This window comes from Plectropomus leopardus, chromosome 24 (genome assembly GCF_026936395.1).
Source record: "Plectropomus leopardus strain MGB_pleo_1.0 chromosome 24, ASM2693639v1, whole genome shotgun sequence".
Classification (NCBI taxonomy): domain Eukaryota; kingdom Metazoa; phylum Chordata; class Actinopteri; order Perciformes; family Serranidae; genus Plectropomus; species Plectropomus leopardus.
This window is the reverse complement of record NC_142199.1, coordinates 1391409-1418403: the sequence shown is the minus strand read 5'-3', so window position 1 is coordinate 1418403 and position 26995 is coordinate 1391409. Positions and strand designations below refer to the sequence as shown.

Genomic DNA, 26995 nt, shown 5'->3' with positions numbered 1-26995 from the left:
CATACAACTATACCTGCTCCACTGAATACAATTACTGCAGTTTCAGCTGCGTACCTCTGCTGACCAGTGCTGAAATGTAACTGAATACATTTACTCAAGTACTGTATTTAAAGATAAATTTGAGGAACTTTTATGTCACTTAAGTATTTTAATATCATGCCACCTCCCACCTTTGCTCAATCGCACTTCAGAGGCAAATATTGCACTTTTTACTCCACTACAATTATTTCATAATTTGCTACTTACTGTACAAATGATTTTTTTGTTTTGCACATTATAATTTTATAATCATTTTATTGTTTCTCTGCTGTGTGATTTTCATAAAGTACAAAACTGAAAGGAAGACAGAAAAGCACTGACATTTTTAAGTCACTGCAGCCTGCTTGTATGTAAACTCTATGATTTGCAGTAATGGGCTAGGACCAAATGTTAGTCCTAAATATTAGCGGCTAACATCTGTTTATCCCTCTGTAAATTCAACACCACTGACAGAAATATACAATCTCAGATTGTTTGTGTGGGCCGGCTCCCTGACTGCTGTTTGATCTATTGTTGGAGTACAGGAAGCCTCCCCCTGCCACCCCCCTGCCTCCCCTTCCTCCCCTGCCTCCCCTGCTTCCCCCTGCCACCCCCTGCCTCCCCCTGCCTCCGCCCTGCCTCCGCCCTGCCTCCCCCCTCAGTGAGGCCCGGCCGGGCTGCTCTGTTGTGTTTTCCACATGACTGGGTGTCCTGTTGTTATAGAAACATCGAAGGTCATGCCGCTGTTGCTGGTTTGAAGTTGAAAATGTCAGCAGTAGTGCAGATTAACAGAACAACAATGGCCCGATATGCACTTCGTCAGCTTGATTTCATAATCAATACATTAATGAACTTTTATATTATGAGAGCTGTTAAAATGTGGTTACATTAAACACAGTACTTTTTTTTCAAAAGCAGGTTGTAAAAGTTTGTTGTATTTATAAGAAATGTTATGTGGCTGCATTTGTTGAATGGTCTGAAACTGGAAAAAAAATGTAAATGGAGATAAAGCAGACATGCAGGACTGAGAAACTGCATCCACAACGCCTCCTGGTGTCATAAAAAAGAAGAACAACAGCAGGGTTTGACAATATTAGGACAGCCTCGTCTGTACAAGAAAATGTGAACTGAATAACTGGATTTGAAAAAGATAAATCTATCTTAAGATTTTTTTTACTCTGCAGATTCAGGGTACAGTAAAAAGGCTACACACACACACAGGGTACACATTTCATTCATTTTTAATGACACTGACTTGATCCAACAGATGGTGTGTTAGTTACCACTTGGACTGACTCGTTATTCATTAATTCCACACGATAAAAAAAAACCACTTTGCATGGGTTTAACTTTGGTTTCTGCAGGATATTTGGTTAGAAAGGTTTCAATGTTTTAGCCTCAGTCTCATTTAGCTGCTTGCATCACACCAGTCTGAACCTGATTTCTAAATTTCTAAAACACAAAAGAAAATGTGTCTGCACAGCAGTGAGAGTCCAAGAGAGCACAGAAATCCAGAGTAAAATTAAAATGAAAATGTTTAAAAAGAGTTAAATAGCATACATCCTCTTCTTAATCCTTTTAAACCTGAGAAAATTGGCTTGATTCCCTTTAAAAATATGGGAGGAAGGCAGTTAACACTTTAAATGGCAAAGAAGAGTCAGAAAATTAAAAATTATAGTAATTCTGTAATGTCATTTTAAATATGTAATTATGATAATTATTGATACATTTTCCCAAGCTTTTTATTCTTTTTCCCCAAGATTTTTTCCCCCAGCTTAAAAACATTTTATTTTTCTTAATCTACTAATGTCTTGCAATTTGTGGAACATTTCTTACCAAGTTGCTTGTTGCCTTTTTTTCTCCACGTTTTTTAAGCAATCGCACAATTTTGCTCAGACTTCAAAGGCTTAAATACTTGTGAAAGGCATTTGAAAGAAGCAAAGTGATGTCGCTCCGCGTTTCAAAGGGTTAAAGAACAACATCTAAACTAGTGATAAATAGTCATAAATAGTGGTAACTATGGACGACGAGAGAAAAAAATCAGCAGCGAGTTTGATAAAGTTTTGCATTTCATCCATCAACGAAAAGATGAATCAAAAGTCAAAATAAAAGAGTATGTTCATTAGAAAACGTAAGCCACACATCAAGTCATGTCCTCAAAATGTCCAGTAAAGTAAATGAAAAACTACTGTTCCCTTTGATAATCCTACAAGTCCAAGAAACTGTAACAGATTTCGATAAATCGAGGCAAAGCCTGTTTGTATGGGTGGTGTTCTCCAGGGCTCTATTCTAGGACAACTGCACTTTTCAATCACAGCCACATTTCATGGAGCGATACCACCTCGTGTAACAGTATTTGTTGTGTTACAAAGTACAATCTTCATGCAAGGAACTGTGAAAAGTTCTTAAAAACTGTTGACAATACACAACATAAAACAGTCTGACATTCGAACAATGCGCCCATGGTTTATTTCTTCTTTTTGAATCTCACCAACACATTGTTTTGTGATTGAGTTTAGCAAATCAATGATTCAGAAATAGAAAATCAAAACAAAATTCATCAAAGTGTCCTCATACAACGGTTTCGTATGATATCTTATGAAAATGCACATACTACAGTTCGAATGGTACCTTATAAATAAGTGCCCTACAAATTTGCACCGCTACCAGTTAGGTAAAATAAAAGATTTGTGGTTAAGTGTCATCATGTTGCGTACTTGATGTAAAGTTACATAGGTCAGGTTTAGGGAGGTAAAATCGCCACATGTTGCCGCTCTGCAGTGGACTTCCACATCTACATTCGGCCTCTTCGGTGTCTGCTGTTGGTGGTTGATGGTGCTGTCAGGCTGTGTACTTTAAGTGAAGTTTCATAGTTTCGGTGTAGTAAAAGTAAAGCTACATAGGTTAGGTTTTGGAAAAGAAACATGGCTAGGCATCGTCAAGTTTCATACTTAACGTAAAATTACGGACTTGACGTAAAGTTATGTAGCTTAGATTTGGGAAAGTAAAGGTAATTAGATTATATTTTGGAAAAAGAATCAACGTTAGGAGTCTTCATGTTGAGTATTGGACATAAAATTGAGTAGTTGAAGTTTAAGAGAGTAAAGTAACATCGCTTAGGTTTAGGAAAATAAAGTAACGTACTTCAATTTTAGGAAAGTGGGTGTTAAGTTTTGGAAAAGAAACATCCTCATCACGTAATATACCGAATGATGATGATGTAAGGTTACATACGTAGGTTAGGGTTAGGAAAATAATCATGGTTGGGAGTTATCGTGTTACATCGTTAAAGTTCTGTAGTTTAGGTTTAGGAAAGTAAAGTTATGTATGTTAGGTTTAGGAAAACGGTCATGGTTGGTGGTCACACTATGTATTTAATATAAAGTTACTTAGGTAAGGTACAAGTACATTTGATCCTTCTGTAGTCCATTTACTGCATTGATCACGTGATCGCAGCTTTCCCGTTTACGTGGATTATAAATAATATCTGGTGCATTACTTTTCGTCGGTATACATACGAACAGTGCATGAGAACAGTCTGAATAAAAATGAGTCATTTTTAAATGTACAGTTTGACTAAAACATGTTTAGACAACTGTGCATCATTTATCACAATTAATCTGTCCGGGTACTTTTTTAAATATTTTAACCGTAAAGTTGAATTTGATTCTTGCAGATGTGTTCATGAGATCACTGAAGAGTTTTAATAACCGGCATAAGCAAATCATTTGGTGTCAAAGCCACTGAGATGTATTTCAGTGTACATTTTTAATCACGTACCGATACACGTTGGTGTGTAAAAAGACATGTTGTGACATGTCTTTAACTGTTATATCGATATTGAGGAGTTTGGGGCACAAAAGGGAGCACAATCTTTCTGTGGCATGAAGCTCAAACCTTCTGGGTAAAGTTCTCAGGGAAAACGCCTTTGGCCGAAACATTTTTGTTCTGCACCCAGTGAGACTCCAGCACACCCACGAGCCAGCCGTCATCCTGCAGAGAGACAAAACACAGGTTTCAGTGTTTTAAATTCATTTTAAACTGATATATTTCACAGTCAGTGGCTGACGGCGTGTCAGTGACCTGTTCATCGGGGTTGTCGAAGGCCAAAACCAGCACAGAGTCTCCGGTCTTCAGTTCCAGCTCATCGCCGTCGGTGGCAGCGTAATCATGTATCGCTTTTACCTGGAGGAACAATCAACCTCAATAAAGTTTCTTTATATGTCATCTGTATAAAAAAGGGACATTTAACTTTAAATGTCTATACTTATTTTACACTCATTCCTGTGAGTTGAGACTTTAATTTAGCTTGAAAACATTTCAAAAGTCTTAAGTATTAAGAAAAACCTGGTTTTGTGTCACAGTTACATTTGACAACCAAAATCCTTATCGGTTCATTGCTGAGTCCTGTGATATCGCAAACGTAATAAACCACAAACGTAATAAACCACAAACATAATACAAATCTGCAGCTTTTAGTGAAAAAATCCCAAAAACATAATAGCAGTGGCCTACTACAAATATAATACAAAATTTCCTGCAAATTTACAGAAAAGACATCTATATGATGTACGTGTCATATCAAATCACAAAAAAGCCGCCCCCTGATAAATTAAGTACAGTCCCTTATTAAAAACCGGTGCAGTTTAATCAAAAGTTAAAGGAATATAATCAACCTTGTAGAGGAATCCTGGAGGCAGTTCGCCGTCCGAGCCATTGGTCACCGCACTCTGCAGAGAAAAAAAAAAGCAGAAACGATAACAAATTTACACAAAAGATACCAACACAAATCTATCTTCATACGCTACAAAAGAGGAGAAAAAAGAACGACAGAAGAAGCGAGTCGCTGACTTCCGCTAGAGTTTGAGGCATCCTTGAATTCCAGGCTTTAACCTGTGATCCTTTCAAGACCCGGCTGAGGGTGCGGCTGCCTCCCTATCCACCTGACCCTACCTGGGCCTCTCCATCACCGCCCCAGCCGCCCTGTCCCCCTTGGGCGTCGTCGTCGTCCCAGCTGGGCTCCGTGTACGACTGAGCGGCGTAGCCTCTGTCGCCGCTCCAGCTCTCCGGAGCATCGTCCCAGCCGGGCTGGGCGTAGCTCTGCGCGCCGCTTTGGTTGTAATCCCAGCCGCCCTGGGCCTCCTCTGGGTACCGGTCGTCATCGAGTTGAGGCTCCGGCTGTGCGGCGGTCTGTTCTCGCTACAGAGGGTCAGGGTGTGGGGCGTTGTGGCGAGGTTTGGAAGCGAATAGAAGTAGAGGAGGAGGAGTGGAAGGAGGGCGTGTGGTAGAAAGTGGACGCCGGAGGAGCGATGGGTTGAAAGAGTGTAATAAAGGTCACGACCCGGGGCGGTGCGGGGTATCACGAAGGAGAGGAGGGAGGTTTGGATGGAGAAAGATTCAGTTTGAGTTTATTTCTTCATCTAAAGTCAGTATTCCTCTGTTTCCTCTGTAAAACTGCCGGCCCAGAAAAACAGAAAGATCAGCATCAGGAGATAAGATGAAAGATTTTACTAAATGTTTCGATGTTTTAACAAGAAACTTTTGCAAAATCAAAAACAGTTTTGCAAGAAAAGTTTCTTGAAATCCTAGAAATGTCCTAAAATCTGAGACACATCACAAAATTCTCAAAATATCCTAAAATTCTGGAAAGTTCCTAAAATCCTAAAAACGTCTTAAAATCCTACAAACGTCCTAAAATCCAAGAAATGTCTTTACAAGGTTTTAACAAGAAAATCAAAAAATTAAATAAAAAAGTTTTACAGAAACGTTCTTTATCGTGTAAAAATGTGAAAAATATCTTAAAACATGACGTTTTGTGTTATAACATGAAACATTTTCAACATAGAGATAACAACGTTGTTATGACAAGTTTTTTTTTTAACAAGGATTTTTTGCTGTTACAATATAAAAAATATTATGACAAGACTACATTACATTTTCAATAGTGGAAGTTTTTTTTTAAATAAAAGTTTGTTGTAACATGAAAATATTTTGTAAAAATGTGAAAAATGTCTCAATACATGAGAAGTTTCTTGTTAAGACACGGAAATATCTCACTAAAACATGACACATTAACTTGTTCTAACATGAAGCTTTTTATAATACTTCCCGATGCTGATCTTTTGTTTTTCTGGTATTTTGTGTTAAATCCAATGTTGAGATAAATGCTGAACATTGCTGCAAACCTCCGATATGTTACATTTGCACTTTACATTTCAACACACTGTGGTTAACACACTGTTAGGTTTGAGCACTAAAAACAGCTGGTTATATTAGGACACATGACAGCATTTGGGGACAAAATCCCAGCTGGAAAAGCAGCAATATCATAGTAGACAGCTGCATTTCGTGCCACAGTTGGCAGCGGAAAAACTGCAACGAGTCGCTGAAAAATAAACCAAACGAATCATGTTTGGTGGATTGAAAGCAGACAGCTATGAAACATGTCAATGTAACGTAGTTGTGGGTTGCAGGAATGTACGATGTAAACATTTGTATCGGCTGTTGCTTGACATGATCATAGAAGAAGATCTAAGAGAATAAAAAAGCATGTTTCCCCGTGAAGACCTCAGGAGCCCACGCTTACCCGCGAGTCCCGTGATGGCGCCTTCCGTGTGGCAGAAAGAGACAAAACAACCAGTGAGGTCAAAGTGTGCAAGAAGCCTTTGCAGCACTCTAATGTAGCACACGTGCATCATCCAAGCTCAGACAGTTTTCAAATCTAACCAGCTCATTCGAGACTGAAAGTGGACGTTTGTGCCAAAGTTAAAGAAATTCTCCCAAGGCGTTCTTGAGAACGGGTCAGACAGATGGACAACACGACGTCTCTGGCCTCGACTATCATCAGTGAGGAGGCATAAAAACCAAAACGCCACAAAGAGAACCGGCTGCATGCATCACGTGCATTTAAAGGCTGCACACTGTCTGCTCTTCTGAAGAGCAAAAAGCATCGCGCACGACAAACTTCTGCATGCAAAGTCAGGCTGACTGGGCATGCACGTGCAAAGTCATGCAGTGGATCACAAACTGACATCACACACACACACACACACGCACACACACACACACACACACGCACACGCACGCACACACACACACACGGTAAAATATTTCTTCAGAAACCAAACGACAGAGCTGTGTTTACATGCAGTCGCAGCATGGTATCTTCTGTGGGAGCCACGGCCCTGTCTTTTCTGGGGCCCCCAAACTGTTTTCTAATTCACAAACAAATGAAAGTGATTCACACTGAGAATTGTCTTTGTACTTTTAGGATACATAAGCTGTCAGAGTGCATAAAACAGCATCAAAATACGTTTATCAAAAAAAGTGGCGGTGGAGGATCTTTGCTAAGACCGCAATGTCCTAAAATCTGAGAAATGTCCTAAAATCTGAGAAATGTCCTAAAATCTGAGAAACATGTCATTTTGCAAAAGTGGCCCCTAACAAAGCCGGTTTAATATCTCTGGATTAATGGGTTGTTCGGCTTCATGAAATTAAAGTAAAATTAACAGATTTCATAAACTGCATGTAAACACAGTCTTTAACCCTTCAGCTCCGCCGACCTTTGACCTTTACGAAGCTCACCCACCTCGGGAGCCGGAAATGTGACGGGCTGTAAGACCTCTACATCCCAGTCCAGCAGGTTCACCCCAGACCAGGGCTCACACTGCTCCACACACACATACACACACATACATCCAGTCAGGTGAGGAGGGGTCACTGTCTGAGGAAACACCGTCGATGTCACGTTTAACAGTTTTTACATCAGTTTTAGATATTTGCATTTTACGTTTCTGCAAATCACAAATTCGTTACATTTGCACCTTTCAGACGTATCATATCCAGCAGCTTTCATGCACCCAAACGGCTGTTTTTAGGGGCCCAATGTTGGGTTTTTTTGCAGCTTTTTAGTCCCCAAATGTGTGTTTTTAATGCACCTGTTACTGTTTTCCCTGCAGCTTTTTAAGGCACAAAACGTGTCTGTTTAGGGATCCCACTTGTTTTTTTGGCCCCAAACGAGGGTGCTTTTCAAAGATCCGTGATTGTTTTTAAAGCAACTTCTTCAGCCCCCAAATGTGTGTTTTTAGGCACTTGACTGATCCCCAAATGTGGGTGTTTTTTAGAGACTCGTGCCTCAGTTTTCACCAAACGATTCACCCCAAAATGGGTGTTCCTTATGGACCCATCGCTGTTTCTCTTGTTTCTCTTTTCCCTGTGACGTTTTAGTTCCCCAAACGTGGGTGTTTTTTGGGGACCCATCACTGTTTATCTCACAAAGAGAGATGCAGAAAAGCTGTTTGTGTTATTTTACGGAGGCATCAGTGCTTTTCCAGCAGGGACTGTGCCCCAAAAACTTCATATTTTCATCCATATCATGATCTTTTCAAAACCATAACCTTTTTTTTGTGCCTAAAACAAACCGCACATTAACCACAGCATTGTGGGAACATAAATTTAAATGAAGTGAGTCTCAGTGAAACGAAATGTAACGTATCCATGGTTTGCAGAAACGTACCGTGTCAACATTTAATTAGATATCGGCTGCTGTTTTTTTATTTTTAGTTTTTATGGATGAACTTTGTTATCACAGATGATAGTATAGATAAAAGTGATTTGAGGATTTGAGTTCCTCCAGGCTCTGTCCTCAGGCCTCTTCTGTTTAGGATGTACAACCTCCTCATAGCTCAGATTATGGAAAAAGATTAAACAGCTAATCATTTTTGCAGCGTAGAAATGAATGCTTGCATGCATCAAAGTTTCCTCTGATTTCATTTATGGTTCTGTAACTTTATTCTGTTGCTCCATCTTGTTGTATTATTGTTCCTCTGCAGCATCTTTAAGCAGCACATGAAGGTGGAATAATTAGTCTGACCTGCTGTGTGGTTGTGGAGTCTGTGTTAGCGTCAGGCACCGGGGTCTCGTCCTCCACGGGGCTGACCTGCTGCTGTCTCTGGTCCGGAGACGGCGTGAGGCGGGGCGGAGGCCGGCTGGGAGGAGGACCGGGCCTCTGCACCACCAGGAGGGTTCAATCGAAACCACACAACATGCAGCATGCAAGAGCGGCCAGAGAGACGGAGACAAATTAGTACACACAAAATACATGTTTTTATTGTTTGGTGCAGGAAACAGACGCTGTTAAACAATCAGACGAGGAGTTCCTTTAAGGCTTTTCTTCTTGCCTTCCTTTGATTTTGTGCTTCTCCCTTTTTGTTTCTGTATTTTGCTGCTTTGTGCAATGAAGCGGTTGCTTTTTTTTCTGTGTTATGTTTCAGGAGTTGCTTTCCTGGCAGTAAGTGTGTTGTTTGGTGTTCGTTTTACCTTTGGTGGTGAGCTGGCTGATTCGCTGTGGTTGGCTTCCTCACTGAGAGAAAAGAAGACAAGAGGTGGCAGAGAGGAAAAAGGTGGATGTGAGGTTGAAAACAGGGACAAAGAAGAGAAAAAAAAGTTAAACAGATAATAATGAGAAGAAAAAGCACAAAAAAGATTTATTGACTCAAACTCATCACACATGCAGTTCTCTGCTCCGTCCACACGAGGGCGACAAAAGCTTCATAAAACCATCTACAGCAGCGATACTCGACTTACGGCCAAATCTGGCCCCTAGAGATGTCGTAAAATTTCCGTCATGTCCACTTTTTTCCATATCGCCCAGCCCAACTCCTCAGTAACCTCAGTCCAACACTGACTGTGACAGCAGAACATCAAATACATTGATTCATTGGCTGCATCTTTTTCTGAAGGGATCTGGAGCATTTGCAGATGATGGTTTTGTTGTATTTGCACCCTGGGCCGAGAGGCAAATTTCTGATTTTGTTTTCTGATAATTAGGTGGAATCAAATCAAAGGGTTTTTGTATCCTGATTGTCTAATCTTGTTGTCTTTTTCTTTTTGTGTTGCATTTTTTGTGCACTTGGAGCTGCATCCCTTGTTTGAAATGTGCTCTGTGAAGTTTACTACAATTATTATAACAGTGAGGGTAGATTCTGTTAATTAACTGCGGCGACCGTCACTCGATTTCTTCACTCCCCTTTCAGACAAAACTCTGCAGGATGATGCAAAATCATCCTGCAGAGTTTTGCTGGCTCACAGGCGGTTTATTGAACCACAGGCTGAATTTTTTTGTATTGCTCACCCTCCCTGACGCCAACGCAGCCACAAAGAGACAGACTCGGCCCATCCTTCCCGACTCTGACCTTTGACCACCAAATTCTAATCAGGTCATTCTTGACTCTAAGTGGACGTTTGTGCCAAATCTGAGGAAATTCCCTCAAGGTTTAATAAGGATTTCTGAGAATGGGACGGACAGTTGGACGACTTGAAAAAGTAACGTCTCCGGCCAGGTCATTGCCGCCGTGGACACATGACAACAGCAAAACACATAAAAAAATCGCTTTTACAATTAAAGTATGAAATTATTGTCAAAACAACATCACTTTAATCTTTCTCCTGCAATTACAGCTGTCTTCGTGTAACTTTTTCACCAGAAGTATTAAAACTTTGGCCCTGAAACGCACAGAAATCCCAGGTTGTAAAAACGTACTCTGCGTTTTATATCTCTTGCAGCGGCCTGCAGTTTAAAGAGTTAGGGGTTATATTGCTTTGTAGCCAAAAACAAACAGTTAATCGATGGATTAAAACGAAGCAAAGCGTTGCATGCTCGGCTCGTGTGCCGCAGTTTTTACCTCTTGGCACCGTCTCCTGTCTTTGCTGCTGCAGTGCCGCCTTTTCTGCAGTTGAGGCGTGAGGGACATTACTCTCAGTATGTTCAGTCTTTTTGACTCTAAAGCGTTTGACAGAAAAACGTCACTTACTTGAGCTCTCGCTGCTCTTCCAGTTTGGTCATGATGTCGTTCAGGTTTTGGCTGAGCTGAGGAGACACGCAGCAGACAAAGACCATCAATACATCAGCTGATCCGCGGCCTCAGCCCCGAATGTTTTATAAATAATACTGCATCTGAATATACAGAGTTTCAAAAGTAAGTGGAGACCTAAGGGACTGTTCTGTATTTGTCAGAGGAGGGGGATTTCTGTTTTCTTTACCCTCTGTAAAGGACTGTAAGAAATCTGAAAAATGATTTATTTTGACGGTGTTTGAAAAGCATATTTTCTTTAAAAACCACCAAAAATTTTAAAAGGAAAAAAAGGATGAACATTTTTTAGAGGAAAAAAACTGACAAAACATTTGCCCGAAGATTCTTTAAAACTAATGGCAAAAAAATTTTAAAAAAATTTAAAAAATGTACTGATGAAGTTTTGCAAAAAAAGTTTTAAAGAAAATAAAATTACCAACTTTTTAAAAAAAATAGAAAGGAAAAATAAATCTAAAAATTAAAAAAAAAAAAAAAGAAAGAAAGAAAAAACAGGCTAAAGTTTTTCAACCCCCCCCCCAAAAAAATCAAATCAAATAAACCAAAAATCAAGAAAGAAAGACATCACCACCTTTCCTTTTTTAAATCAATAAATAATAATAAATAATTTCAAGAAAAAAAAATCCAAAAGTTTTTAAAAACTCCAAAAAAATATTTAAGAAAAATAAAATTACAATCAAATCAACCAAAAATCAAGAAAGAAATCACCTTTTTTTTATAACAAAACATTTTGAAAGGGAAAAAAAAACAAAAAAATACCCAAAATTTTAAAATAAATTGCCAATTATTTTTAAGAAAAACATGCCCTCCAAATCCATATGCAAGGAATTTTGGCCATTTTTTTCTTCTACAAAGATCCCCCAATGTCCTCAAATCGTAGAAACGCCCCTGAGCTGATCTCGAGTTTCATCAGTCTCAGTCTGAACAGATTGACTGACCTTGCCCATTTCCCTGTGGAACTTCTCCTGATGATTTGCCATGCCCTGGAATGTGTTAACATAGACGCCAACACGACTGCACACACACACACGCGCGCACGCACGCACGCACGCACACACGCACACACACACACACACACGCACACACACACACACGTTTTTAGACATTGGGATCGAGCCAACTTTTTACATTTTGTAGAATAATATATCTACAAAAACAGTCTCACTTGTCCCACAGTGCTGGAAGCTCGTCTTGTAACTCCACGTTCAGCTCCTCAAAGATCTTCTGAGCTCGGCCCAGATCCTCCTCCGCCTACACACACACACACACACACACACACACACACACACGCGATAACAGCAGGTATGAGCTCTGTGTGTGCGCGTCACACAAACTGGTTCAGAAAGACGGTTTTTGTGAGCGCTCGTACATGCACATACAACACATACAGGGTTTCATAACTACGCACGCGTCTGAATAATGATGGAAAATGGATTAAAGGGCGTTTCCGTGACACAAAAACAAACACAGTTCGGATCTGGGATCAAATTTATAATGAGGCTCTCTTCACATCATCATCATCATCATCATCATCATCATCATCAAAGTAACGTTTTGGTTTTTGAGATTTTCTTTCTCCGGCGTAGTTAATTTTATTACCAAATAACTCAAAAAAGAATATTTCAGCCTTGATGTGATTAATTTAAATGACATTTGGGTTTATCAGTCGTCACAAGACACACCGACCGAATCCATTCGCACATTACTTTACGTGTCAGAGAGAATTTAGCTTTTCACATTTCAGAGGAAATGTTACATAAAAGTGCCCCAAATTACGAACTGCTGCCTCCGGGTTTGATGCCTCTTTGAGTTGCATTTGCAGTGAAGTCGACCTTTGAGATATAAAATGTCGTTTACTTTATTTTATCTAATTCGACATTTGTTTAAAACTTGGTGGTATTTAGTGTATAAAGTTTTTAAATTATGGCCAAAAACATGTTCAGTGACCTTCGACCACCAAAGTCAAATCAGTTTATTTGGAAGTCTTGGTGGACATTGGTGCCAAATTTAAAGATATTCCCTTAAAGCGTTTGTAACACCCGAAAACGTAACAGCAGCCCACAAATCTGCAGCTTTTAATGTAATAATCCCAAAAACAGAGTAAATTTCCCACAAATGTAAAAGCAATTTTCTGCGAATGTCCAGAAAAGACATCAACACTACGTACTTCATATCGATGTCTTTCCTGGACATAGTATAGGTGTCTTTTCTTGGCGTAGTATAGGCGTCTTTTCTGGACATTTGCAGGAAAATTCGTCTTGTGTTTTAGTAGACGTTACGACTATGTTTACGTTTTGGGGATTTTTACATTAAAAGCTGCAGATTTGAATCACGTTTGTGGTTCATTATGTTTGCAGGTGTTTCAGCGTTTTTGAGATGTCGTGCCCACAAGAACGAGGCGGACGGACGGACGGACGGACAACCTGAAAACACGACACCGCCGGCCACGTTTCTTGCCAGCGTAGAGGCATAAAAAAGCGTCCTTCACTAACTGTGAGGTGACCGGAAAGCTCGTTGTCGGTGTCTTTCCGGAGACGGCGAGCCGACTGATGATGTGCAGAGAGCCTGCGGAGGACCGAGCTCACAGATTTGGGGTGAGGGGAGGAGAGTCAGTGATGAACCAGAGTTTCACCTGGTTGTAGGAGAGGTTAGTCTGAGCCACCTGGTGGGCTGATATCAAACCCTGAGCCCAGCTGGGAGCCGCCATCTCCAACAGGGCTGCTGGCTAACCAACACACACCATGCAGGAGGAGCAGGAGGAGGAGGAGGAGGAGGAGGAGGAGAAAAAAGACAGAGAGAGAGAGAAAGAAGAAAAGCAAACAATTCAAGACAAACGCAAACATGTTAATCAGCATCCAGTAATGAAGAGTCAGTTAACGAATACAACAAATTAGCTCACAAATGTATGTGATTTAGAGGACGTCAGGTGGAACAAATCATCCATAAAAGGACAAACTCATACCACCTTAAGACTAAAAACATTCAAAGAAAGCAGGGATACTCAACCCTTTTACACTGCGTTTTCTTATGTTTCTCGGATTTTAGGATATTTTTCAAGATCTAAGACGTTTTTCTTATTTTTGGACCTTTGTTGGATTTTAGGATATTCCATGACTGAAGGACCTTTCTGGGATTTTACGCCATCTTTAAAATTCAAGGACATTTCTAGGATTTATGGACATTTCTAAGATTTTAGGATGTTTTTAAAATTAGAAAATTCTCAAGGATTATTGGACTTTTCTATGCTTTTAGGACGTTTCTAGGATTTTAGGACATTTTTCATATTTTCGGATGTTTCTCTGATCTTGTGATGTTTCAAGGATTTCGTGACATTTCTGTGATTTTAGTCTGTTTCGAGAATTTTAGGAGTTTAGGACATTAGGAACTTAGCTAGGACTTCTGTCGGGGGGTCCAGGGGATCCTCCACTGGCACTTTTTTAATCCACAAGCTCTATTTTGATATTTTGATGCTGTTTTATGCTCTCAGAAACCTTGTGTTTACTAAAAGTAAATGTGAATTAGAAAATGTTTGAGGGGCCAGATTTTAGCCGCGGGCCATAAGTTGAGTATCACTGTTCTAAACATACGCAGCAAAACAAGCTAAAACACACACAAACTGCCAACAGACACCATAACTCATCTGCACACACACACACACACACACACACACACACACACACACGCGCGCACTCGTGTCTACCTTGGCGATCTTGGCCTCGTCCTTCTTCTTTCCTTTCTGTAAGGAGCTGAAGTGATGTCGGGCGCTGTCGAAGTCCACCATCTTCCTGTCGCGCTTCGCTATACGAGCCTGCAGGAGAGATTAGTGCTGATATTTATATGTAATCAAGAAATCTTTTAGGCTTTATTTTGAAAGAGAGCAACAGAAATAGAAACTATTTTGTATTGTTTCAATGAAATACGAAAGAAAATAAAAAATTCACGCGCACCTTGATATCAGGAAACTGGGCCAGGTACGAGTCCAGAGTGGTCAGGGATTTGTCTGTGATGTTCTGGTGGTAGTCTAACCACACAGTGTCTGTGTCCTGAAACACACACATTTACATCACAATAAAATACATAAAAAAAACACGTTTTCCTCAGTTTTATGAGTTTTAAAAGAAAAAGTGTTTGACTTCACCTACACGATTTCCTTTATTGTCTCTTTTATTAAACACATAAATCGCAGCTTTCTTCTGTCGCAGCGACTCAAGAGTCTGACTGAATTCAGAGTTTTTCATATTCGGCTACAGTGTAAAAATACTCGACTACAATTAAAAATACTGCATTCAGAAGGACTCGTCTAATCTAAAACCAGACGCTACTTCCTCTACCGACGAGCAGAAGCAGTGTTTCCCACAAAAACTGTAAAGACATCATGAAAGTTAACGTCTTGAACAGCATTCTTATATCCTAAAAAATAAGCTAGATTTGCTTAAAAAAAACAAAACACGGGAACCTTTTCTGGACTTCTGATCACCACCTGCTCAGGTAGACTTGTTCTGACATTAATATTGAAAATAATACAGATATGATTGCAAAAAAAAAAAGGCAGACTGGAAAGCAGAATTAGAGCCGCTGTGGGAAACACTGATCTGCCTTTTACCTCCAAGTTATTGTCCATCTCCTTCTCTATCATCTCCTTCAGGGGGAAGGAGAGACGCATGCAGTTAGGAAAAAGAAAGAGTGTCAGCAGGCAGAGAAGGAGGGAAATCACACGGCAACAGTGAGTCTCTGTGAGGTCAGTTACAGACTTCAATGATTTGATTTTATCTGACTAATTAGCCCATCAGGAAAAGGTGACAAGAAAATGATCTGAAAATTGGCAAAAAATAAATAAAATTACGAAAAAAAGAGAGAATTTTTAAATTATTTGAATGGGAAATATGTCCCGAAATTAAATAACTAACTCTAATTGCTATAATTATAAATGCATGTTTCTTATTAAGTTGCTCTTTGGGTAACTGTTAAAAAAAAAAATCAAGCCAACTGGTTCAGGTTTCAGAGTGTTCGTTATTAAAAGCAGAGAAAGCCGTGGTGAAAAGAAAAAAAGAGAAAAAGAAAATGCTCACTTATTGTTTCATTGTAAAAAGTGTTTGCAGGTCTCACCTCTGTCAGCGAGTCCATCTCCTCTTTGCCAAACCACTCAGGTTCGTACATGTCAGCCAGACAGTCCTGAAGCCGCCGAGACGCATCGTGCATCGCTGAAACACACACACACACACACACACACACACACACACAGTGACAATAGTTGACATGGAAAAAAATCTATACACAAAATCAGTGAAAAAAATCACATTTGATCTCACATATTCACAAAAGCAGCAGGAGGGAGTGTAAACTTAGTACTTTTTAGTTTCTCCTGAATAATTCATGAGCTGTATACACACTGACATAATAACACTTACACACACATATATCACTGTGAACCTACACACATACACACACACTGCACATACAGTTTAAACATATTATGCACGCATACATACATACGTGCATGCATCTGCACACACACAAACACTCATTAAACAATTCATAATTCAAGCTGAATCTACAACCCAGCTGCCATATTAAAGTTTAACGTGCGCAAAACGCTCCGAACGCACTCACTTTTCACCGCTGCCAGGTAGGCTTTCAGGTCTTTCTGCAGTTTGGTGCCTTCTGTCTGAAGAGTCAAACACAGCCGGTCAGAAAACATCCCGGAGGAGAAAAACTCAAAGGTTATCTGAGCCGAATCGAGCCTCAAAGGTCCAAAATGACGACTTTAGTAAGTGGGTTTCTGTTAACCCTCAAACTGCACAAATTAAAATTGTGAATTAAATATGCATAATGAAAGCATGTTAATTTTTAAAAAAAAAAAAAAACTCCCCTTTATTGCAAATAAATTTTGTCTTTTAAGGCGGGTTTCCATTTCAGGTTTGCACAAAAACCTCAGTGATATTTTGGAAATCAATCAATCAATGAAACACATTTCAAGCCACCAGTCAGCAGAAACTCTGCAACTACAGGCCTCACAAAAACACTGATTTGGCTTTATTCAGCAATTTAACTGGTTTTAACCCTTTAACACCTGGACTAACCTGGATCAGTTTTCCTGTGCTGCATTCAGACACCTTTTATGAACATTTAAACCTCTAAAATGTGGGAATTTTTTTTTTTTTAAACATGGCGGGAAAAAAATTATGAGCAACTTGGCAAAAAAATGTCCCGCAAAATGCTAAAAATCAGTAACAGGTGACCAAAACTAGAGAAAATGTCCGGATATGTTTATATTTTTTATATATATATTAGATTTTAGATATATTTTTAGGACTTTCTTAAGGTTTTTTTTTTTTTTATTTATTTTTTTTTTTACTTTTGTCAGGTAATTTTCTTTTAATTTCTTTCTTATTTCTTACTCATTTTTGGGGCATTTTTTTTTTTAGTTGCTTGCCACCTTCTTGTCATGTTTTTTAAAGGAAAAACGCCAATTTTCTCAGATTAGAAAGGGTTAATCAGCTGCTTGTTCTGGAGAGGCAGAGACCTCTGTGGATAATTCAGAGGTCTCCCAGTAAAAATCCTCCTGAACAATGAAAACTGAAGGAATTTAAACCAGGAGACGTTTCAGCTGGATGCAGTCTGCAGTCCACTGGACGCCACCACACCCCCCTAAATCTTACGCACTGTTCCTTTAAACATCTCAAAAAAACAGGAGCAAAATATCACTTCTTTTGGACCTCTCAGTACTCTACTGGTCAATAAAGTACCCCAAACATAGTAACATATTTCTTTAAAGTATTTCCAGATATTACAGTGACAAAATCAAAAACTCACCATCTGCTTGTTGAAGTTGGCCACCATCTCCTCAAAGGCGGCATCTCGGGTCTCGTCTGCTTTCCCGAGCTTCTGCAAGACCTGCGGAGGAGACGACGTACGATCGATAACATTAATCCATCGATATATTAATCCATCAGTCTATTGATCTGCCTGCGCCTCCTTTCATTCATTCATTCAGATCGAGAGCTGGGAGCATGTATCAGGCTATTTTCAGGCCGCCTGTCAAAGACATGTGTCTCCGCTGCGTCTACCAGCTGTGTGTGTGTGTGTGTGTGTGAGTATGTGTGTGTGTGTGTGTGTGTGTGTGTGTGTGTGTGTGTGTGTGTGTGTGTGTGTGTGTGAGAATTCAGGCTGGAGAAACACTGATATAAGTTGAAGCTTCAGTCACCACAAACTTAAACTTCTACCTTAAACTGTTTTGTCTGTAAGAACTGGCAGGCAGCACGTGGAGGTCAAAGGTCAAAGCCTCAGTGTAAAATGACCTTAACAAAAGTTAAGTTAAATCGTTTGTCGTAGCTGTGTGGTGTGTTTATTGAAATCAGTCTAATTATGATCAGTATCAGTTATCAGTATTATTATTATCAGTATATCAGCCTTGCTGATAATTAGAATAATACATCTGTATCAGCTGCGTCTGCGTCTCTGTTCCTCCATTAATGTTGTCAGAGGTGAAGGACGGATTAGAGAAAGACAAGAAATCAATATGTTTGTTTTCTTGGTGTTTGTTGGACAAGGTCACCGGCTAATCTGAGCCTTCGCCGCCGCCGCCGCCATCAGCACCACCTGCCGCCCTAATCCTGTGACGGATACACAAACCACGATCAACACGGCGACGGGGACTTCCCCTCTGCTGCAGCACACACACCTGCTGGCCGAGCGTCCCCACACGCACACGCACACGCACACACACATACACACACACTTTATATCAAACCCAGCCTCCACACAGCTCTAAGTCTTGTACATGTACTTCAGGTGTCAGCAGTGAAGTATCTGCTGATATCTGACTGAGTGTCATTGTTACATAGTTCAGTATTAATGTTGCATTTCTAAGATTTTAGGATAAAGCTGCGACCTTTGTAAAACGTTTGCCGATCTTTATAAACTTTTGGCGACATTTTTTTTCCTTTATAATTTAATGATTTTTTTTTCCCCAAAAAAAGATTTCTCCTGGTGATTTTTTTTCTTCAAAATTCTTTGATTTTTTTTTACCATTAAAATTTTAGGAGATTTCTAACATTTTTTTGGCGACTATTTATCCCCCTTTTTTAAAAAAACTTCATTCTCATAAAAACTTGATTTTTTTTCCCTTTATAAAAATCTTTTGATTGTTAAAAATTCTTGGCAATTTATATTCTCTCAGTTCTTGGGGGTGTTTTTGTGTTTTCTTTTAAACATTTTGCTTTTTTTTCTTTAAAATGTTTGATTATTTAAAAAAAACTTTTGATCTGTGAATGTTTTATTTTCTTTTAGTCCAATTAATGCAACATTACGTGGGGTTTTTAAAGAAATATTTTTCCTATAAGATATAAATTCTCCATAGAGACAGCTTTATGTGGAAAGTGAAACCATTAAAATTAATCAAACACAAAAAATATCTGACTTTTCTGACTTTGTACGATCACTCGGGCTATATTGAATCTTAAGTCATCAAACCTCATTGTTGCCCTGCTTGGCCTGCACACCTGTCCCCCCCTCCTCCCTCCTCCCAGGACTCCCAGCATGCCTCCCAGTTGTGGGTGGAGCTCAGTGTGTGTGTGTGTGTGTGTGTGTGTGTGTGGGGAGGTGTATCTATGTATAGCCCTCCTGCTTCTCCTCCTCGTCACTCTTAATACCCCACAAACTGCCTGTGTGTGAGCGCCGCGGGTATTTTTGGGGGCTGAAATTGAACACCGACAGAAGGCGCGCGCGCGCACACACACACACACACACACACACACACACACACACACAGATTTCAGTGGTAAACTCCAGTACGTCCCATTACTCCTGAGTTTACAGTATAAGTGACACATGGATACACAGTGATCGCAGCATTGAATTTCCAGACTGTATAAGAATCACCTGAACGCACCGTGAAGCGTTTGAGTGACACAATGAGCCGAAACACTGAGGCCTGTAAAGGATACACCAGCTGTGTCGTCCAAATATAGGCCTGCAGTTCAATGGATAGCAGTGATTAACATGCCTCCGCCAATCTCTCATCAAATCCAAGATACGTTTTTATGAAAAACTATCTGCTCTTGTTTTCCCAAATTAATAGTTTTTCAGAATTAATCATATTCTCAGAATTATATAAAAAATAATAAGAATTTAAATTTTCCTGAATTAACGAGGTATTAATTTAGTTTATTCATTTATTTTTTTTAACTTTAGTGCCATTAACAACAATGAACAGGCTATTGACTTTGCAGAAAAAAAATCACCTCATTCATTCTCATTTTTCTGAAATAACAAGATTATTAAGTCAAAATTATAAGAAAAGTTTTCATGAAAAAAAAAGGTTTTGTTTTTTAGAATTTATGTGATAATAATCTCATCATTTATTTTTATTTTTTCTCAATTAGCAAGATTATCTCAGGATTTTAAGAATATTAAATAAATAATAAAAATTTGGGGAAAAAATCTACTGTATTTATTTCATTTTGGTGCAATTTTCTTAATTTCATTTTGCATTTTTTGGTCGACATATTTTGCCTTTATTTATCCATTTATTTTTTTTACTGGGCAAAATAAAAACAATGCTGACTTCAAAAAATATGTATACATTTTACCTTTCTGTTTTATTGCTCCCTGTGCTGTTATATGTTTTAATGTTTCCTGAAAACTCAATAGAGGACGTAGACACAGAGGACAGCAGTGATGTAAGGACACACACTCCTCACTGGACGTCTCATGTTATATTCATGCAATTATTAGAACAGACATTTTTAAAGTCAACAAATATAAAGTGAGTCTCACTGTGAATTGTTTTTGTACTTTTCGTATAAATACGGTGTCAGAGTGCATCAAGCAGCATCAAAATGGAGCTTTTCTATTAAAATAAAAAAGTGCCAGTGGAGGATCCCCCACACCCCCACTAAGACCCTAAAGTCCTAAAATCCTAGAAAAGTCAAAAACCTGGAAAAATGTCCAGCATCCTAGAAATGTCTTAAAGTCCTAAAAGTGTCCCCCAAAACGTCCTAAAATTTTGTAAACATCCTAAAATCAGGAAAATAATTAAAATCCAAGAAATGTCTTGAAATCCTACAATGTCGTAAAATATAACATATGTCCTAAAATCCTGGAAAAGTCCAAAGTAAAAGTCAAAGTAAAATAAATTGAGCATCATGCTGTACGAGCATTTTCAATGAGCTGACGTTTAATTTTTTTATGAACCACTAAATAAGCAGTTAACTGTTGGTGTCACGTCAACCTCAGAGTTTAAGTTGAATGAATTTGAGAAAACAAATTAAATAATTTTAAAATTAACTCAAATTGTTTTTCAGATTCAGTCAAAAATTTTTTAAGGCGGCGCAGAAACTCACTTTTTAAGCTAAATAAATGATCTCTTATTAAAGTGTGTGGAGCCAGATCGGATCTGAGAAAGAAAAGCAGCTTAAGGAGGCGAGTTAAGGGTCTTTTTGGGGGGTCGAGGGGGGTGACACCCTCGGGTTAGTGTCGTGGGGTCGAGCCTCTTTGACTCCCAGCGCCTCACCGGGTCTCCGGCTGCTCCCTAAAGGGCGCCGCCTCCCTCCCGTCTCCCCCGTCTCCCCCGTCTCCGCACTCATCCGGATTCCACGGAGGGGACTTTTCCCAGCATGCCCCACGATACCACAGACTGGTTCATGAGTGTGTGACATTACGTCACCATGACAACCACGATGTCAGCTGGTCTGAATCAAATCTTTATCACCTCCCCGTGACGGCGGCTTTTCTCGCAATGTGGAGCGACCTTCAAACGTGACGGTCGGCAAATCTCTCGCTAATAATAATAACAATAATAATATTGTTAATTCAGCAGAAGAAGAATTCATGATATTGCTGACTCGCTGATTTGGAAACACAAAAGCTAGTTTTTTTTTTTTTTTAGAACTATGAGATAATCTAAACTCAGGAGAAAAAAAAAGAATTTATCAATTATTATCAAGACCAAGAGTAATGTTTTTTATGTTTTTTTAGATACTTTTCTCATAACTGTTAAATAATAATCTATTAATGCAGAAAAACAAGAGATTTTTAGACAACAAGCTATATTATATATAGCCTATATATATTATTATATATATAGGCTATATATATATATATATATATATATATTAATGACAAAAAATCACAAGAATAATATTTTAATTTTACATCAATTGAATGTCTAATGTTTGTGGACAGTGCTTAGATGATTCACCTTTCATTGTCTTTTGAATGCATCTCATATTCAGCATCTACTGTAATTATTTTACTCCGTTTTGTGCAGATTAAAATTTTGAACATATGAGGAGCATTTTTGTTTTTATTTTATGTATTTTTCCCATGTTCTGTATTACGACACAACTATATGTATGACTGCAAAAAACACAGAAAAATGTAAAAAAAAAAAAATATTTTGGAAATAAAAATGTCATTTTACAAACTTTGCCCTAAAACTTTAAAACATATCCTACTTTCTAAACAAAGTATTTTAATTCCAAAATTTTTATTTTTCATTTTTATATACATTCTTTTTCTAAAACTGGTTTTATATAATTTTAAGTAATTGTTTTATATTTTCACCTCTTGTCTGCACTTTTGCTATTTTTATAAATGGTGATTTTATTTGAAATAATTATTTTTTAATCATTTAGTGAAAGATTTTACCTTTTATATCTTATCTCTTCACTCTTTTATCGTAAATGTTTTTGTATTTTATTGCTCTGTAAAGCACTTTGAATTGCCCTGTTGTATGAAAATGTGCTGTACAAATAAAGCTGCCCTGCCTATATATCATTTTTAACTTAAATGCTGCAGAGTACAGACATGAAGTCAGCGGGTGTAGCGTTGGATGAGGTGGCGGGCGGCGGGTGGCGGGCGGCGTGCCAGCAGACAGACAGCTGAAGCCGCCGCTCCCCTCCTCCACCTCAGCCGGCCTTCACGGGGAAGATGATCCTCTGACCTTCCTCTCCTGCAGCTCTCCAACTCGGCGGCTCAGTATCGCCTCGACGGCCGTCACAACGGCTCTTTTGTGTTTGATTTACAGGCCGAGAGTTAAATTTGTACTTTTCTACACTCCGCAGGTGGAGTTCCTCGAGATAAATATCCACGAGAGGAGAGGAACCTTGAATTCTCCCTTTAGGATTCCTGGATTTCAAGGTTTTGAGATGCTTTTTTAGCGCGGGCCAGAGCCGAGATTTTGGAAACATTAACGTCATGAATCAAATTCCTGCAGCAGAACCAAAGAAATGTTTGAGCATCCATCGGCAATACTACTTATAATATTCAGAGTGATAAAAAATACTCTTAGTGGTACAGTCACGATAAATCACTTTACAATTAAAAGAGATGTTTTTGGCCTCGAAACATATAAAGGTACCACAGACCGTCTGATCATGGTAATATCATTTAAAGTGTCTAAATGAGCATTTATTTACATTTACAAAAAGGTGGCCACTATGCTGTGGATCATTTATGCATTTTTAGTACTTTATCTTTGCAGCATTTGGCAGAAAGAGCTAACAAATCTGTCCATGTACTTTAAGATTCTCTGTTATTAAGACTTCATTTTTGGGTGTTTCTTGAATTTAATGACATTTCTAGGATTTAAGAAGTTTCTCTGATTTTAGGACGTTTCTCGGATTTTTGTACGTTTTTAGGAATTTAGGACATTGTTAAGATTTTAGAACATTTTTGGGATTTTAGGACATTTCTCAGATTTTATGATGTTTTAGGATTTCAGGACATTTCTAGGAATTTTGGACATTTTTAGGACATTACAAGCCTTGTTCGCAGCTCTGTTGGCGGCTGTGGGGGATGCTTTACTGGCACTTTTTAAATAAATGAGCTCTATTTTGATGCTGTTTTCTGCACTCTGACACCTTCTGTATACTAAAAGTGCAAAAACTATTCACAGTGTGAATTACTTTGTTTTTATGGTGAATTAAAAAATGATCGAGGGGCCACCTGCACACTCAGAGGTCAACATTTGGTCCATGAGCCTTAAGCTAACATTGAAAAGAGGACCTGACCTGGACGCTGCACACTGACTGACAATGAGGAGTTTCTACTCCTGCGCCGTGGAGAGCGTCCTGACGGTAACATCACTGCCTGATATACCGACACAGCAATGAGCGGCACCGCACGGCCCTGCGGAGAGCGACTCGCTCAGCTCAACACACGAGAGGCGCTGCTCTACCTGCAAAACACCATCACCAAACACACCAAAAATCCTTTCAGTGTGTGAAGAGCACATCCGACAAACATCCTTAAAATCCAACAAATGTCCTGAAATTCTATAAATGTCCTACAATACAAGAAATGCCCTAAAATCCTTGAAATGTCCTGAAACCTGAGAAATATTCTGAAATTCTGTAAGTGCCCCAGAATCCTAGAAACGCCCTAAAATCCAAGAAAATGTCTTGAAATCCTAGAGGCATCCGAAAATCCAATCAACATCTCAAAATCTGAGAAATTTCCTAAAATTACAGAAACATCCTTAAATCCCAGGAAAAAAATGAATTCTTAGAAATGTCCTAAAGTCCGAATAATATCCTGAAAATCCGTAGTTGTTTGCCTTGTTTTAGTTTTAATTTTTAATTAAATGGAAATTAAAATCCTAGATATGTCCTTAAATCCTACAAACACCCCCAGAAAATTGAAAAATTGAAATTTTCATCAGTGGTCACTGTTCATTCACACTGTTGAAGTAAAAACTGAATCGTGGCCTAAAGGACAGGCAGAAACCTGATCAACAGTCCAGCTCTGTGTCTCCGAGTTATTATTGTCTGTCCTAATCACTCTTGTTGCTTAAGCCTGCTGAGGTTTTACCTCTAATCACCTCGCTGCTGCACCGCGAGCGCCGTCACTCATTCACACACACACTTACACACCTTATTGTTGTCACTCGATTTGTCTTCAGGACTCTTTCTGCTGCCCCCCCCACCCCCCCACCCCAAAAAAGACTCATGGTGGACACTTGTAACTCTAACCCCTCCTTCCTCAACGCTCCTCTGATGGGTCTCATTCCTCGTGGCAGCTGCACATTTTTAAAAAACCTCCTGAAGTTCAGATCCACAGTTTCCTTCTCTGATCTTGTGGGAGCATCTTTCTTTTAAATGCACAAGCTCTATTTTTAAGCTTTTTATTTGCACTCTGGCACCTTATGTACTTAAAAAAAACTTTTTTTTATAACTTTAAACCTAAATTGTGATGTTAAAAATATTTGTGGTTGTTAGTAATTAGTGTTGAGTAATTTCTTTAAAATCTGGATTTTTTTTGTCTATATTTCTTTTCTTAACTTTTAAAAATTTGAGATTTTTTTGGTCATATATTTCTGCAAAATGTTTTATTAAAAATGTTTTATTTTTAAAATTTTGGGTGAATTTTCTTCTCTTAAATAAAGTAGCAGTTATTTCTCTTTTGACACTTTTGGTAATTTAAAAAAAACATTTTTTTATATTATAAAGTTGTTGTCTTTTATTTTTTTCTATTTTTTTTTTGTTTGTTTTCTTTTGAAGTTGTGATACTAAACTTACGGCCCACAGGCCAAATCTGGTCCCCGCTAGAGTGCCAGGTGGCCCCCCAACTATTTAATAACAAATCCTAACCCTAACTAACCCTAACCCTAACCCTAACCCTAACCCAAACTGATTCAAAGTGGGATTTGTGTTTGTAGTTTTTGTGTACATAAGGGACCAGAGAGCATCAAAGTAGAGCTTTCTGATCGAAGAAAGTGCCAGCGGAGGATCCCGCACACCTGCGGACAGAGAGCCGAGCAAGGACCCTAATGTCTTAAAATCATACAAATGTCCTAAAATCCTCAAAATGCCCCAAAATCATAGAAATGTACAAAAATCGGACAAATGTCCCACAATACTAGAAATGTCCTAAAGTTACAGAAATGTCCTAAAATCACAGAAATGTCCTAAAATCTTTAAACATGTATGGGGCTGCTGCCACTGGCCCCTGTCATTGTACAGAAGTGGCCCCTGCAGCATTGTCTGGCTGAATGAATGGCTGAGCATTAACGGGAAATGTTCTTCTTTCGAAGATTCTCGATTTCTTTCTTTTCTGCACAATTTGAAGTTTTTTTTTTTCAAACACCCTTGAATCATCGAAGTGACTTTTGTTTCCTGTTCAATGTTACAGGTTTGACCCCAGTTTTCAGGTTGAGGTTAATTCAGATTTTAAGGCTATTTTTACCTCTTAAACTTTGAAGAATATTCATTTACATGCTATATTATCCAGAACCCCAAAAAGTGCCTCACAGTGTTACAATATTATTACAAAAGTTGCAGATTCATTGGTGCTCCTGCTAAATGTCACAGGGCTGACCCCACAATTCAGGTAAAAGTTCACCTTAAAAACCCCTTAAACTGATGAAAACACAGATATTAAAGATGATGGCGTCATTGTTGGCGCGTGAAAGAGGAGCATTAAAGCGGAGGATTGGGTTTCACGCGGGGACAGTGGGACACGGTGTCCCGAGTGGAAAGTTTACCTTCTCCTGCGCTCTGGTGAGTCTCTTCTGGACGTTGATGGCCAGTTTCCCGGCGGTGACCCCTTTCCCGATCTCGGCCATGTCGCGCGGCGTGGAGGGCTCCCCGGCTGTATCAGGACCAGCGAAGAAGAAGAGGACAGACAAGAGGGAGAGACGTCGTGGACGGAGACCCGACTCTGGTGGGTTAAAGTCCTCCGGACGGCGGCTCGGCTCGCTGCCTGTAACTCTAATCCCGGTGACAGCTTCTTAAAGGCGCAATGCGTAATTTAATCCGGCTCGTGTGCGTCAAAACCGAAAAAACAACAAAAAGCAGGTGAAGTCTGCAGGCAGAGCAGAGGGACAGATTCAGATATCGTCCCGTTCTCGGCTCTCACTGTAAATTGATGGAGAACTGATCTCGATTTGGAGCAATATTAAGTTTCCTTCGCGGTCATCCTCTTAAAGGCGCAGCAGGTTGTTATTATTAGCCGACATCTGTTGCATACATGCAACTGGTGTGTTGCTTTCTTTACACACCGCCTTATTTATGCACACAGAGTCAGATGTGAGGGCTAAATCGGTCCTGATCCCCCCGGAGGCGCGCATTCATCAGCTGCACACACACGCTGACGCGCACGCGGCACCG

General features: G+C 39.3%; 1 protein-coding gene across 11 annotated transcripts; it reads right to left on the bottom strand.

Annotated features, from left to right (window-relative positions):
* Window positions 1–1243: 1243 nt before the first annotated feature.
* On the bottom strand, window positions 1244–26972 carry bin1b (bridging integrator 1b). 11 transcript variants are annotated; one of them, XM_088074713.1, is made up of 20 exons: window positions 26371–26972; window positions 17700–17780; window positions 16497–16551; window positions 15993–16087; window positions 15490–15525; window positions 14834–14929; window positions 14587–14694; window positions 13519–13611; window positions 12052–12137; window positions 11825–11900; window positions 10830–10885; window positions 10701–10745; window positions 9338–9379; window positions 8891–9035; window positions 7607–7687; window positions 6605–6625; window positions 4972–5217; window positions 4695–4748; window positions 4102–4203; window positions 1244–4011 (listed from the first exon to the last, which is right to left on the bottom strand). In XM_088074713.1, exons 1-20 carry the CDS (start codon window positions 26449–26451, stop codon window positions 3910–3912), a joined length of 1701 nt encoding a protein of 566 aa, XP_087930839.1. In that variant the 5' UTR covers window positions 26452–26972; the 3' UTR covers window positions 1244–3909. The 11 variants fall into 11 exon arrangements, with proteins under 11 accessions (XP_087930839.1, XP_087930829.1, XP_087930828.1 ...); XM_088074703.1 differs by lacking the exon at window positions 7607–7687 and having other exon boundaries at window positions 8891–9025; window positions 9337–9379; window positions 26371–26968; XM_088074702.1 differs by lacking the exon at window positions 7607–7687 and having other exon boundaries at window positions 26371–26968.
* Window positions 26973–26995: the final 23 nt, after the last annotated feature.

Bases quoted from the DNA above. Each gene is read 5' to 3' on its own strand.
- bin1b (XM_088074713.1), bottom strand. From the start codon at position 26,451: ATGGCCGAGATCGGGAAAGGGGTCACCGCCGGGAAACTGGCCATCAAC. The intron at 10,886-11,824 runs GTCAGTCAATCT...GTGTCTCCTCAG, and splicing joins TCCACAGGGAAATGGGCAAG to CTCAGCCAAAACCTGAACGA. The intron at 7,688-8,890 runs GTCAGACTAATT...GTGTGTGTGGAG, and splicing joins ACTCCACAACCACACAGCAG to CAGTGTGAGCCCTGGTCTGG.